Consider the following 17244-nt stretch of genomic DNA (forward strand, 5'->3'; position numbering starts at 1 on the left):
ATAACAAATACATAATAAATAAACTAAATTAATAGACAGAATTAAAATTTACGATTGAAATTAGAAGTAATAGTATTTTCTAACAATTTATGATAAAAGATAAAATAAAAACGAAATAAACCGAAATCGTCAATCAGAGTTAAACGATAAGCAATCGGATACTCTCAAGAAGAAACACAGGGTAACTAAAAATTGCATTTGTCGATAAATCAAGAAAAAGATAAATAGTTTGAAGAAAGTAGCAAGAAAAATCACTGTGATCAGAAAGAGAAAATAAATCAATGTATGATAATTTCATAGAATTTCGTATTTCGTATTGTTAGTTGACCATGTATCATGTTTGGACTTTTGTTTGTTATAACTGTGGGCGAGGAAATCATGGTGGAAACAAAAACGTCCTTAAACTAGCATATTTAAACCAAGTCAAAGTTAAGCCAACTTTCTGAGATGGCAAAAATCGCGAAAAAGTTGCGAAATCTCTTAGAATCAAGAATGCAAAGTAACGATACGAAGAAACTAATTCAAATCATCAAAATTTATCGCCAAACAACATAATACATTTGCCAAATTATTTTTAAACAGAGAGTTGACTACTAATTAAATTATGTTCACCAAAATTAAATGCAAATTGTTTTGCGATGATATTTTGGGGTAATGGAAGATATAAATTATAAATCATTAATTCACAGTATATGTATATAAATAAATAAATAAATATATATATATATATATATATATATATATATATATATACGTATATATCTAAATATATAAATAACATATTTATGTATATATTATATTATATAATGTTATATATATCTATTATATGTCTATTTCTCTCTTTCCTTTTTTTTACTTATTATATAACATATATTATATATATATATATATTGATAAATTTTTATTTCATAATTTATAAATCCTATATATTCATTTTTGTCCAACTCCATATCACGAAATGTTTTTATTGTTTGTACAACGTGTATTTCAAGATATGTATATCTATAATGAGAATTCGTTATTTAGATATTCTCGGTTGGCCTCAGTGTTTTCAGAAATCATCGTTGGCTTCTTATTTGTCTTCCAAAAACTAACAAGTCATTAAATTCTAGTAGCAATTATTCCAAGTAATAATCGCTATTTTCTATTTTTTGTTATTTGAGTCATATCAGATTATTCAGACTCACATATAACATTGGTTCATTAATTTTTCATTTATTTACATGTGAAATCTATTTTTAGGATTTTTGTGCATTTAGAGTATGTATAATAGAAAGACTAATGTATATACATGGTATAATATCAACTAGAATTACAATTATATCAATTAAATATATTAATTAAAAAATAAAATATTATAGTATCAATTAAAGTTTTACAATTACATTATAACATTTAGATTCATTGCACACTTTTGTATTTGATTTTTTATTGATATATTGATAAAAAAAATTTTTTATATCAAATCTTATTTTAAAAATTAGAATACTTGCAAATAGTTAATGTAAAAAATCTTTTAATTACAATAATAATAATATTTCATTAAAATTTTGTCTAAGAAAAGTCAGTTTCAAATTTAACAAAAAATAGCACGCGAATAAGTGATAGATGTCAAGAAATGAAGAAGAACTCAGCATTCACGTACTATTGTTTGCGATAAAGATCTTAGAATTCTCCAATGTAAATGTTTCATCAACTGCGTTCAAAAGCTGTAGATTCGATAATTATGTATTCTCGATTCAGCCACAGTTTTTTTCCCTTCTTGCTTCTTCTCTTTCCCTTTTATTCGCACTGTGTTATATTGAGCGTTATACATATATGTGCGTGTGCAACCGAGTTATCACGCATTACACGTGGGCGATCTGATGTGTGTACGTATTGTATTTGTATTTCTACTATCTTTGCGTAGGTGGAATACGAAGATGCATGCGTCGACGAAGGTAAATCCTCTTCGACAAGACTACCCTTATATTTTTTCTCTCCTTCTCTATTCTTCTGCTCACGATATTTTCTTTCTCTATCCTCTTCTTTATCACGATTTCTTTTTTAGTCGACACTCTACACTCTGTTCAAGAGCTCTTCAAGAAACAGCTACTTTGATATTGATGTTTCGTATATTTTCGTTTCTTCAAGGAAGTATACTTTTACAAGAAGCATAATTTGAATATAATGAGATAATGAAGTTGGATGAATTAATTTAATATCTTTTTTTGTAAGTTTCTCTCTGCTTCTCTCGGAGTATCATTAGATGACAAAATATTCGCATTCACGGAAGAATGATTGTGTAAAAGAAGCCTTCTGCGAATGATAAATCCCCTCAAAGTGTAGTAGCTGTTTGGCAAGCACTAGACGTGTTCTACGTGAATACGTCAGCGGCCTCAAGTAAAATAGACAGTAGCTGAGTAAGACAATAGCTGAGTTTACGGATTCTAATTGTAGTTGTAGTTGAAGATAGAGATACACAATCTAATAATATATATATCAAATTCACTATAAAATTCGACATATTTATTATACGTTTCCGTTTCTCTCAAAAGTTATCATATGCGATTGTCACGAAATGTGCCTACTGTCCCAGAAGACATCTAAATACGTATACACGCAAAGGTGACGCCAATATGTTTCCCATCTATCCTAGGTTCTTTCCGTTTCTCTGAAACTTGCCAACGTCAAGGCTTTTCGCGTAATTCGTGAACTAACGAGTGCGAGCCGATTCGCAATTATTACACAATAATTCGCACTTGTACTTTACTTCCATTGCGCGATTCTCTTATTTATATCTTTAATATCCGGTGGTATACAGTCGAACATCTCTATGGATTCTGTATACTTGACATACATTTTAAAAATACTTTCAGGTGTAAATTCGGATTCGTGACGACCGCGTAATCTGCATTATTTAACAACGTTTGTCATGAATGTAAAAAAATAATACTAGATAGGACAAAACTTTCCACAGAAGATGAATAAGGAATTTATGTTATTTAAAATATTTCAATTTCCTATTTTAGATTTAGATCATTCAATGATAGATAATAATAGATTAGATAGGATATGATTATAATAATAAATTATAAAACAGCAAAAAACCGGATTACAAAATCATATGTGACGTTTTTTTCTTTTTTATTTAACTCTATATTCGTGGAAGCTGGAATATTAAACTGGCGGCAGAAAGTCAATAAATCCACTTTAAGTCGATCCGTGTCAATAATCCATTCGTGCAGATACAAAAATATACTTTACAGATTCGAGCGGTACCGAAATGGCTTTATACAAAATTCACAGACAGGCAGACAAGCAATAAAGAGTGATATGAAAGAATAAAAGACGAATATATTGTTTTGTTTCTCTAAAAAAAAAAGCAGAAAAAGTCATAGATGAAATCCAATTTCTATAAGACTTCTTTTAATTATAGCGTGCATCATTTTCGTTTGCACGGGAATTCTTATTACTCACGAATAGTTATCGAGTCCTTGCTCCTAAATCTCGAGAATGCGCTATTATCGAATACGTACGAGTAACATACGAATGCAAATTATTAATGAATATGCGAATTAGTACAAATAACAAATAAAAAAGAAAGGAATTAAAGGTTTAATTTCTTTTATTCGATTTGCTTCTATCATTGTTATTTTATTGTATCTTTTACTATCAATAAAAATCAGTAATTCGATTCTAATTGGAATTTTATTTAAGTTTTATCATGATCATGACAATTCATGGATATATCGTAGTGCATAAACCGGTCAATGGTGACACGTGGAAGAATTCTGTGGTGAATCTTGTTCCGGGAAACTCTTTCTCTGTTTATCAGGGTGTTCGTCTTGACGCGACTCGTCGACTCGCATATAATACGCCAGTTAAAAAAAGCCACTATGCTACGCGATGTTACGCTTGTTCTACCCTACGTTAGTTGACGTCGTCGTGTGTATCCCGCACCCTTTTGCCAACCACGTCTGCGCGTTTCCCGGTCGGGTCTATAAAAGCGACGCGGGGCGTCACGACGCTCCAGACGTTTGAGATACGCGCACCACGGAAAATGTGACCGAGCGTCGTCGTGTCGATATCTCTTGTCATCAAGTCTTTATTTCTGTGCTTGTCTCTCAAATGACACCTGCTACGAAAGCGAAATTGTCAGTGAACCCGATTGACGTAAATTCTTGTGACATACGCTAACTTTACTTGGCGTTTGTGATATCTATAATTATCTGATACACGCGTGTGCTGCAAAGATATGTTGTGACATAAAAATGTAGACAAGAACGCGTAAATTAAAATTTAATTAAGCAAGAAAGTGATTTAATACGCGCATACTTATTGACATTAATCGCAGTGTGAAGCGACGTCCTTTCTCTATCATCAGACGGATTTTACTATCGTATCGTGGTACGTATCAGTCGTATTATCATTTCTGTGTAATTGTTGTTGTATACATTTTATTTTTACAATTGTACACGAACTTTCTATTAGTGACAATTTTTAATACTTAATACTACAATTCCTCCTACCCCCGATAATTAAATAAATCTTATTAAACTTTTGATACTCTAGAGTCTTATATATAATCTGATTTAAAAAATTGATTAATATTAAGATTTAAAAGAAAATAATTTTTTTAAACCTATTAAACATTTATTATGTGTTTAAGTTTTTTTTTATATTTTACTATATGAATTATATTAATTTTTATATTACAAAATTCTAAACCATTTTATATGGTATTTGGTCATGATAACTGAAATAAAATTCACCCATTTTCAATTGATTTGCTAAGGATTAAAGACACGTACATCATAAAAATAAAGCTATTTCAATTATTTTCATATTATATTGTACTTGCTGATTATAAGTTTTTATAATATTAAATTAAAGCGATCGAATAATAATGATAAGTAAATAAGGCTGATAATTTTCTAATAAATAATATAAAACGTTAATATCATAATCGGCACACTTCTATAATTTTTATCTAATATGTTAAGGAGTTAACGCGTTGAATTTTCATAGCACTTGCAGTGCGTGTAATCGTTCATTGTTTCTCTCTAGATACGCGTGTCTGCTAAATTGTCTCATTAAACGCACGACATGCATGCACGCACGCACGCTAAAGTATAACGCCACTAACTTCTCGTGTGTATTAAAATAGAGTACCCAGTAAACATAAATGCTAAATATACCTGCATCTCTGAAGCTTGTCAGAATAAACCAGTCTGAACCAGTGGTAATACGAAAAAAATAACCGTGACACAAAACAATGTAAAAAAAAAAAAGATATATGTCGGCAATATGTCGAAATTAAAATCATTACGCATGAAATATAAAAATAAGCGGGACATAGGATCAAAAATAAAAATATAAAGATTGTATGTACGAATCAAGAACACGTAATTTGTACACTTTGTTAATAATTAAAAGAAAAGAAAACTTGTATCGTTGCCTTGCTCCTGTTGTAGAGCATTACGTTATTAAAATATATATATATATATATATATTTACGTCATCCACAAAGTCCGTTCGCTTCATATTACATTCGTTTCGGCACATGATGACATTTACGCTGTCTCGAATTTCCAGAAATTTATGGAACGATCTGAAATGGATACATAGATTTTTATCGTCAAACAAACGTATGTTTGTTTTCGCGTAATTTAAATGCCTATTAATGACTTGTGCTGTAACAAACGATTCCTTTGAATCATTAAAAGTGCAAGTTAAATAAAACAGCTTTTAAATTAGTTCGAGTCTTCTTTCAAGAAACTTAGAAATCAGGAATATGCGTATTTTATTTTAACTTAATTTTAACATAAATATTAATAAATAGTAGATAATACATAGAAATACAGATAAAAATTATTTTGTCCTACGTAAGTAAAAAATTGTGAGCAGTTTAGTAATCCTAATCGCGCTCGATCATACAGTACATTTAGCCTGTGCAAGAAGTTAAACGAATGCGTAAATCGCGAACGAAGTCATGTAGGACTCGATGGAAAGTTTCGGGATTTGGTGCCGACCAAGCTCAAGCGCCGTCGGACAAACCTATAAACGGTCCTTGTTATTGATCTAGCGAGAGGGTCTAAATGTCCTGGGTTCACCCGACTACCCTCCTGACTTTTCCCTGCATCGAGAGAGTGCATGAAAACTCTCTGCGATGAAAACGGTGGAGAAACCTGATGCACGCGCGTACAAAGCGAAGAGGACGAAGAGGGCGAAAATCGCCGTTCCTGATGGCGTCGTTCCAAAAATCCCACCCGCGAAAAGCCGCCCAAATTATCGATTCGCGAGATGCACGATCATAAATTCGAACACAAACATAACACTCGATCGTGAGTTTATACGAGAAAGCATATGCAGCGCGGCGTGTAATGTGTATAATGACGCACGTGCGAGATCAGGCGATGAGCGCAGATGGAAGAGAAACGGCGGCGTCTCAAAAAGCACAGGAATTACCATTAAATAAATCAATGTCTGCTATTAATATTAATGTTGCCATTATGTAATAGCAATTAATGAATTTGATGTATCGATGTATAAACTTTTGACGGAAAATATACGCGATATCTATTGTACATACAATAGAAGGTTTCTAGCATATCTTATTTTCTATAAATAGAATTAAAATATTTTTTACATCAGAACTTGAATTATACGTCAATTTTTCTCACAATTTTTTAACACTCTATTTTAAGCGTTTTTGTGATTAACTATCAAATTAAATTTATATTCGTTTTAAAAATAAATATTCGTTAAAAAATAATTCCACTTTATTACATTATTAAAAAATAAGATTTAATTATTTATTTTATAACACAACTTAATCTGCAAAAATCTTAATTTGATATTTTATAATTTTTCTTTCTTTTTAGAAAGATATTTAAAAAAGGTAAAAAAGTTGCATTTTGATTTGAGAAATATTATCTTCTATTAAGATAATCTTTTTTGGTCTCTATACATCGCGTGATTCACCATATCAAGTCGCACGTGTACGCAATATCATATTCCAGAACTGCGATTGATCTAGACTATTTATGAACTGGGACACGCGTTATACGATCAGAGAGGCGTGAATATTATCTTTTTACGGAAGGAAGCGTGGGAACACTCTTGAATATAGAAGAGATCGTACGTCCGTCATATTGACAATCGTAGGCGTTGTATATGCCTGAGATTTATTGTATCTACAGAATGACGATATTTCTTTGACAAAGCGTTATCCAAGTATAATATCAATATAGATGTACTTCCGTCAGATGAAATTTTAATTTCCGCATTTGACAGAAAGAGGAGGCAGTCTATATAAAATGAAAATAATAAAGTTTAAAAAGTTAGCGCGAAATATATTAAAATAAAAAAAATGAAATAATAATATATACATTAAAATACATTTAAAAAATAATACACTTGAAGCAAAATATCTGAGTTAAATATAATTTTGTATTTAGAATTTAAAAAAAAAATATGATTTAAAATATCATTGGTCATAAAATATATTCTTGCATTAAGTTCTTTGCGAAACATATCATTTACTACATTCAGCTGCATTATAATTAAACTAAAAATACAAAAAGTCAATCTTTCGAAAATAACCATATATTATTTTTCTTTTATTTCAGATGAAGCTGCACGAAAAGAAAGAGTCAGGCATTCACAGAGTGCAGGAGGTACCTCTCGAAGAGCTAGATCTTTCGAAAGAATACAATGTAGAAAAAACTCTGGGCGAGGGTAGTTTTGCGAAAGTTCTATTGGCGACACATAGAGCTACCCAGACAAGAGTAGTTCTGAAGGCAGTTCATCAAGAACTCACGTCGGAGAAAGACTTTTTCCGCGAGTTTCATTACTCGTATCACTTGAGCCCGCATCCAAATATACTCTGTTCATACGCTGTCGCTTTTAAGGCGGAGAAGTGTTTCGTTTTCGCGCAGGAATATGCGCTTTACGGCGACCTCGCCGGCAATGTAAAGGCCGGCGGACTTAGCGAAGACGCGTGTAAAAGAATCGCCGGACAGCTTGCTTCGGCTCTCGACTTTATTCATTCAAAACAACTGACCCATCGTGACATAAAACTGGAAAATGTACTGGTATTCACGCAGGATATGAGCAAGGTGAAATTGTGCGATTTCGGTTGCACGAGACGCGAGGGCACTCTGGTGAACAAAATTCGTTGCACCTGGATACCGTTTCAACCGCCTGAGATCCACGAGGTTATCAAGAACGAGAGATACGCCTGTAAAAGGAGCTCAGACTGCTGGCAGTTTGGCATCGTTCTCTTTGTTTGTCTGACCGGCAATCCTCCGTGGCAAAGCGCCGACCTAATCCGAGATCCGGACTACTCTGCTTTCCAGCGATGGTTGAAGCGACGCACTACCAAAATTCCGCCTACTTTCCGGCGATTCACTCCTAGGCTGCTCCGATATTTCAGACGAACATTCGAGCACAAGCCTGAGAAGAGGCCGCACGTGACTGAGATCAACAAGTATCTAAAAGATTCATGGTGCATCAGCAAGATCAGTCATAGCGCGACGTCAACGTCAGTCGACGTGAGCGAGAGCCTCGCTAGAAGAGGTGACAGTCTGCTCTACCTGGACACTATTTTAGATGACCGACACAACGTGGACGAGAACAAGAACAAGCTGAGAAAATTGTTGAATAGCTACGGCCTGGAGACCACAGTGGACCAGAAAGTCGTTACCAAAAGGATATGGGAATGGGTGATGCAGTGTGACTCCAATATGGAGATAGAACAGGGTCTGATTAGCAGCTTCAGTACGGAGGATATGTGAGAGATGGTAAGAACTTGTAGCGAGCCGTGCCTTCGGATAACCCAGGAGGAACCGAGTAAGTTCCGAATGAGCAGCTTCCATGTGTCGACTTACAGACGTGCCAAATAACTAGCTGAAGCTGATGTAAACAAGAGACATTTTTCGAAAAGCTCGAAATATATTCCGCGAAAGAGTGGAACACGGCCTTGTTCCAGCGACGGCCTGTTCCAGGGTATCGAAATACTATACATAAGCGGACCAATTATCGATAGACTTTTTTCATTATTATAAAAAAGGAGATTACAGAGAAAATTCGAAAGACAATGATACTTGTAAATAGTAAAATAATGTCGGCATATTAAAAAAGAAAACGACAACTACCCCTACAAATAAAAAGCAACGTAAAAATTTAAAAAATATCGCATAAAGATGTCTAAAAGACATTCTAATCTCTCAAGCATTCTCCTGACGTCCTTTAGATCTCCTTTGTATTTTTATGCTGTTTTGGAACTTTAAGAATAAAATAAGATAGGAGTCTCTCGAGACATAAGATAGCAGTTAAGTGTAAATGTGATATGTATGTATCTAAGTATAGGAAGAATCTGTTTCTCTTGATCGAAAGAAGAGCAGTGTCAAGCTGAAAATTAGCTTGGTGTACTAACTATAGAGACAATAATATTGGTGGATATAATTTTTGCGTTAGTCAGTTGTCCTGGTAAATGATGATCTTAGTGATGCCTTATGCGTGACTTTTAGACGCGAGGTTAGAGATAGCTTAAAAATATTTTGCATATAATTCAAAATCTTCGTTTCAGTTCACAAAACGGTATATCTCAATCGTTAGACAAGAGAAAAAGCAAGAAGACTGTATAATCCAGGGATTCCCAAATTGGAGAGCGTAACTCCAATAGCATAGATTACAAACACATTTTCGGAAACAATCCATTCAATAAGATTCGGCAAGCAATGAAAAATATTAACTTTTCATTGCATGAAATAATAATGCACGAATAAATATAGATATCTACCTTTCAAAAAATATAATAATTGGATCGAAATTTTTGTTACAATATTTAATTTATAATTTTTTTGTCCAAAAAAAGAAAAAAAAAGTACCGAAAAATTTTATCAATATGACAGCCGAAAAATGCATATAGAAATTATAATGTGAGATGGATGGTTACCGGAAGTATTATTAAATTAACAAGATGTAAATCATACAGATGTAAATACATTTATATACATAAATAGATATATACATTTGTATTTATACTAGATAAATGTACATATACATATATATACACATATATATATATATACATACACATATATACGTATATATATTAGGAAAATATAGTACACATATATTCTTGTAGCAGTTTATCGTGTAGTGCGTAGAAGTTCTGTTTGTACAATTAATTACGCCACTTCGTAACGGTGATACAGGCATAAAGTAATATTGCATGCGCGTTGCAATTCCAAGTTGTAATAATCTTTTGCAAACGATCCTGCATTAAAATGGATAACGACACATAAAACGAGCATTTCGTAATGAAGTGCCTGAAATTCATCGCCTGATGCATTCAGCGACCGGTAGACCGGCGACATTTTTAGAATGCATGCGAATTAATTCATGTGCAATCCGAGATTTATTTTTAAAAAAACTGAATTGTAATATTAGATAATTTTATAGAATAATTTTTATATAATTTTAGCAAGAAAATATATCTTGTGCAGTCTTTTGCATTTTTTGTTATAAATAAACAAAGAAATTATTTTCATATATTTATCTGTAAAATCTGTGAAGATTGAACGTTACAAAAATCCTAATGCGAAAAAAAACATATATTTGCTTATTTTTATCTATCTTCGAAGTATTTAATTTCCTGTTGACATGAGATCACATCAGTAAAAATATCCCAACCTATTGGACTTATCATCAGATATAGAAAACATCACAATCTTCCCTGAATTCCTTAAAGCGAGTTGATTGTTATCCAGACGAAATGTATAACCATAAGGATCGGTGTAAAAAAAGATGCGTTATAATAGAATTGGAATTATGCAAACGCGTATTTCTATATATTTGTACGTGAGAACACGCACGACGAGCATTATCGCTCATCTACAACATTCGGACAATCATTATCTTAGTACTTTTTCTCTTATCCGAAATTATTAAGTCGACAAAATGACAAGATAACGAATGAAGTAATTTTTGCGAAAAAAGTCGACGTGCGTGCTCTCCATTAATACCAAGCAATGTTTTGTATATATTGAAATAAACCTTGAATTGTATAAAATTGATACAGTGAGATATAATTATATATTCTCCCATAATTCGAATCTTCCTTATATTTCAGATAATTCTTTGATTTTATATTCTAGCTATTTATACTCCAGAATTAAAATAATTTATACTAGCAAGTTTTCATACATTATTTATTATCAATATTTTTTATTTATTTATTATTTATTAATTATTTATTATCAATATCATTAACTTTAATCATTATATAAATTTGTCTGCCAGATAGATTTTTCATTAAAACACAATTTGATTATAAAAAATAACTATTAAGTTATTAGTAAGTAACTATACATATACATTTATTCTGCCAATATATTGTCTTAATTACAACTTATATAACTTCTAACAAATTGAATTTGCGCATCAGCGGATTAATTAGAGCGCGTCACTCTCGAAACTTTCAACCTGTAACACCTACGCGGTTTACAACCAGCTATATTGTAGATGGGGTGGTTAGCTATCGCTCGGGTGTCGCTATGGCGACGAACCCTGGATACCCGGGCCAGCTGAAAGCAACGTACAACCCTCGCTTTCCTATCTCTCATTCTTCCAAAATCATCCCACCAAAGCAAATAAATGCGCGATATAATAGGCGCGGTTATTACATAGGTCACGCTCCTATCGCGGCTTATGACCTCGTCATAGTAATTGGCAGAAAGATCAACGGACATATAAATTTCTGGATCACAAGCGATTCCCAACGTGTTACGCAAGTCGAATATTCGCGTCATCCGATATTTACAACCACTCTGCGTCCACGTTACATCGAAAAACGCAAGTGCGTGCGCCATTAGCGAGGTCATTAGTCAACTTTAATTATATAAAAATCTCTTTACTGGCTCAACCTTGATATCGAAGCAGCACGCGATTGAAAACATTTCGCAGAAAACACTTAAAATTTTTTTTAGTGTATACGAGAGAAGATATCTTTAAGCTTTTATTCTAGATGCATTAAATCCTAGTTATTATACATAGTGAAATTTTCATGTATATATTTATTTATTTTATTAGATTAACAATAAGAAGAAACTAAACTAGGATTAGTTACGTGAAAAGTTAATAAATGTAATACATTTTGAGATTCATTAATTTGATAATGTGCAAAGCATTTTTAAATTAAATTAGAGCCTTTCAAAAATAATTATTAATTTGTGAGTGAAAGAAAAAATTTATCTTAGAAAATTAAAATTTTTATTTTCATGAATTTTTATGTACAATCATAATAGAATTTTCGTAATATAATCACGATAAGAAAGTTAATATAGGATAATATTTACCATTTTGAGATTAATTATATTTTATAAGGCAAGTCTTTACTTTAGCTCACAAATTAATTACTACTTTATATATTTAAAAGGCTAAAAGTATTTTACAATGTAAAATTCATCAATTTCGAATTGTATTAAATTTATTAAATTTTGACGTCGCTGATCCATTTCCAGTTCCTCTTTAATATTTAATTGTGAACCTTTTTGATCTCCTCTATATACTATTTTTCTTTTTATATTTTAAGACAAAATCATTGCTACGTATAGAGAAATACATTAAATAAGATAAATATTAATTCCCTCTCTTTCTCTTTTTTTCTGTAAGCATACACAAATAAAAATATGTCGTCATATTTTAATCTCTAAAATTGTTAAGTAAAAACAAAACAAAAAGATAACAAAACCAACTAATTTGTAACTACAATGTGAAAATAACATCAGAATTAAAACTTAATTAAATAACTTTGGTGTTTAAAAAAATTGCAATCTTAGTTTATATCTTTAAATAAAAAATCATATATTTTTTATATTTTAGAATGATAATATTTTTTTTATATTTTTTTATTTTCTTTTGCTATATTATATGTAATATTAATTTTTGACTTTATACATATACCTATTCAATAATGATATATTTTATGTATCCAATATTAAGAACATCGCGTTAATTGCACTTCAATTGCGATGTTACATCAAATCTATCGTTAACTACATCTGCGCGTTATCATTCTTATGATGGTCGATGAGTGCGTCTAGACGTCATTTGCTCACAGTCTCGAGAGAGAGCCAAAATAAATTCATCGTCCGTGGCATGAAACATTCTGATATTCGTTGACACTCCAAAAAATATTTTAAGATCTTTACATATTTAATCTTTATTAGGTAACCTACAAGCTATGACATATCCTCGACCCATTTTCCAGTTGCTTTATTATATATATTTTTTATTTTAATATATATTTTAATTGAATATATTAATATATGTAAAACTCAATTGCTATAAATATATAACTAGATGTAATAGTAGATGCAAAAGTAGACTACCAAAAATAAATTGATGACATCACCGATCGAAAAATCTATGTTAAAATGAAAATGAGTAAACAGAATATGATCATTTAACATTTATATTTACTTTGAAAAAAGCTAAATAAAATTAAATTTTCTAATTAAAAAGGATTTTATTAGTCGAATAAATTTAGAAAAAATACTCAAATAGTTATTAATGATGTAATCGACAAAGATAATAATATGAGATAAAAAAATTAATTTTCTTGTACAACATTTTGTTCTTAAAAAAAATGTCGATGAAAAGTTTAATATTTTTCTTTATTTCTTTCTCTCTTTTGCCGTTTTTATCTTTCTTTTCTTGTTTTATTCTGCATTTCTCATTTTTTTATCTCTTTCCCCTTTTTTCTCTTTTTTTTCTCAGTTTTGATTTTGCAGGCAATTCCGGGTGTTTCAGGCCATTAGTTACGCCACTGCGTGCGTGCATCAAACGAATGCATCTCGACATGCACCCGCGTTCCATCATCTTTCTTCCGATGCGCGTGTATTTTGGACCAGCGTACCGCTATTTCCATCCACATGGTGAGTATTCTCGGCGGCTTGTTTTGACAAGCGTCAAACCGACTGGATACTTGACAGGACGTTATCTCGGCAAAGCGGACATCAAGTACATACACAGTTGTGGTGTTTAAACGCATCGTAACATAACATACGACGAGAGATTGAATTGATCGGCTCTATAACGTAAAATTCAACAGCAAGCGCACGTGTAAAGGGAATTGGAAGAATGACATTTCAGTAACAATTGAACTTTGGCACTTGTTTATATAATTTTTATCAAGCTTCATATCCAACAAAGTGAATAGATCAGTAAAAATAAATTCATAAAATTACCGTTAAAAAAATCTGTCTCAAAATTAAGATGAGCAAACAAAATATATAATATGATCATTTAATAGTTATATTATATTATATTATCTCGATTTATAGTTTATTTATTTCAATAAAAGCTAGGTAAAAAACAAATTAATTTTTTACTTAGAAAAAATTTTTGAAGAAAAATGTATTTATAAAGACATTGTCTTTTTTATTATAAAATATTCTACTGAATATTTTATTAAAAAAAGATCTAATATATATATTTCTTATATATATATATATATATATATATATATATATATATATATATATATATATACATATATGTATATATATTTGTAATTTCTCTTAATATCAAATTCAAATTCTGTTAATATCAAATACTATTATATACATAATATTTTATTATGTTGAATATTTTTCATTTTTAATTCTTTTTTAAAATTTTTCTAAAATCTATAAAAATTTATTTTATTTTATGATCAAAGAAAACCAATTACAATAATTTGTTCGTTGATATTATATGTGTATGTAATATCACACATAAATCAATTAGCTTTTAAACCGTAGATATATAAATAGCTAATCAAAAGTACAATAATCAAATAGGATCATCATAAAAATATTATCAGTTAACTTTAGTAAATGGCAGATAAATTTCAAATAGGATAATCAAATTGTATTATCTTAAAATATTATCTATTGACTTTAGTAAATTGCAGATAAAGTTCAAAAATAAAATAAATTTAATGTATAAATTAAAGCATACCGAGCATTTGTAAAGTTCCGTATTTGCAAAAATGAAAAAAAAAGATATATGTTTATGGAATTAAATATTTAGAGTTAAAAGGACTATGATGGAAAAAACTGAGATATATTATATATTAAAAAATATAAAATGCAAGTTGTGTATCAGTCGCTTCGTGCAGACGCGCTGTCTCGACCAAGTCGCGTAATGCGGTTACTTGTCGAAAAATAAAGTCGGGCAAGCCGCCACCGGAGGATGAGTATCGTCATCGATCCTCCGGTCCAACGCCCCGGTGTCTATTTTCATACCGTCTAACCTATTTATACATCATCATACGGATAACGTTCCACTCTTGTATCTGTACACGTCAGTGCATCGGCTCAAGCGACATTTTAATGCCTTAATCCTAATACTAAATCTAAATTTGCTTGTCAAGAGAAATATCTGAATTTTCAGGATTGTCGCTAGATAAAAGATTCAAAAATCTTTTTCTTGAAAATTTTCATAAATACAAACTTATTTTATCATAATTTTCTAAACCTGGACAAATCTCCAATCTTTGAATTGCTTTTCGTTCAATTCTTTTCTATGTTTTACCATTTTTCTATCTATTTATTCTTATTCCTATATTTAAAAGTAAAAAATTTACTTTTAATTTTTTTAATTAGCTACATTACTAAATAATAATAATATATCAGAAGTAAAATATTACAAACCAAAAATTTTACAAATAATGATTTATAATAATTATAGATGTTCAGGATGTTATTATCCTGAACTTATAAAAGGATAAATTTTCCCTAATTCGCTTTAATCTCTATTCGTTTTTACAAGACTTCATCAACCTCCTCCGATGCGTTTATCTTTCAGGGGATCAAGACAATTACCGATCGTGTAGGCGTACGGATTTACGACGAAGTCACCCGGAGCATTTCGACGGTGGGGTTCTGCGTACGCTTTACGATGTTGCATGATTGCCCTCTGACGTCAAAGAAAACGCTCCCCGGCGCTTTCACGGGTATACGAGAGAGCTGAAAGGAGTTCGCGAAAGAGAAAGACAGGACTAAAGGTCGTTCGCCTCGTCATTGGGTTCAAGCGCCTTCCCTGGAGCGGATGCAATCTATAAAAACGCGGCGATGATAAGGATGAGGATGAGGATGCGCGCGATTGCGCGCTGGATACATCTCTCGCTTATTAGATGTCGCAAATAAACCTCCTGTGTTTCTCAAATGCAAAGAAGAAGGGGAAGAACTGGTTTTCTTAATTCGCGCCGTAATTAACCGGCGCTAATAAAAACGCACGGCGTGTCGACCTTTATCGCGAATTTTAATCTCGAAACGATCTTAAATCCGAAAGCGTCGGAGTAATACAAACGAATGCCCGTTCCGTAAGATATTTTCGAAATCGACGACACAGACACATATATGCAATTTCCAATAATTAAGAATATAATCACTATTTCCATGCTTGTCGATAACTTTAGCGTAAAAGCATTTATGTGTGAATAAGAAAGTAAATCGATAACATTTTAGATGAGCTTCTATCTGTGCTCTCTCATTTATATAAAACTTCAAGCTCTTTATTTTATTTTAATAACAGTAATTATTTATGTTATAGTATAGCACTAATTATAAAACAATATATGATATGATATTTAGATTGTAGGCATATAGTGTGATTTTACATTTAGAGATTAGGCTATGTTAAAATTAGATAAATAACAAATAACGTTTAATTAGTCTTTTATTGGAAATTTCGTGGCCGAATTGACAATTTAAAATTCAAGGCCTATAATTTTCAAGCAAATAACAATTAAAAATAAAATGTTTTTGAAATTTCAGTTTCAGAAGAAAAATAAATAATGTTATAATCTTTTAATTCCAAACAAAAATTCTAATTTTAAATTTACTTATAATCATATATAATATTTAAAAAAATTAGGAACATAGAGAGAGAAAGAAAGAGAAAGAAAAAGAAAAGTAACAAGATAAGAGAAATAATATAATCTTTTATAATATTTTAATAAAAAAAAGATTTTAAATTAATTAAAAAATTTGTAATTTTTTAAAAAGAGATTCAGTGATAATTAAACATATGTATATGGCACAAAAATGAATATACATATTTCATAATATTTCCAGCTGTAATAACTGAAGTAAAATTTCGTTATTTCATCATAAATCAATTATAAAAATGTATGCAATATAATCTAATAGAACTATCATATTATTATAAAATATTATCTTCTTTCTTGATTTAATTACAGGTGAA

General features: G+C 30.9%; 1 protein-coding gene across 1 annotated transcript; it reads left to right on the forward strand.

The window, feature by feature from the left end:
* The first annotated feature begins 4023 nt into the window (after window positions 1-4023).
* On the forward strand, window positions 4024-11066 carry Meng (serine/threonine-protein kinase meng-po). The gene is made up of 2 exons (XM_072892744.1): window positions 4024-4389; window positions 7614-11066. Exon 2 carries the CDS (start codon window positions 7614-7616, stop codon window positions 8778-8780), a length of 1167 nt encoding a protein of 388 aa, XP_072748845.1. The 5' UTR covers window positions 4024-4389; the 3' UTR covers window positions 8781-11066.
* The last annotated feature ends 6178 nt before the right edge of the window (window positions 11067-17244 follow it).

Source organism: Anoplolepis gracilipes, chromosome 5 (assembly GCF_047496725.1).
Source record: "Anoplolepis gracilipes chromosome 5, ASM4749672v1, whole genome shotgun sequence".
NCBI classification, from domain to species: Eukaryota; Metazoa; Arthropoda; class Insecta; order Hymenoptera; family Formicidae; genus Anoplolepis; species Anoplolepis gracilipes.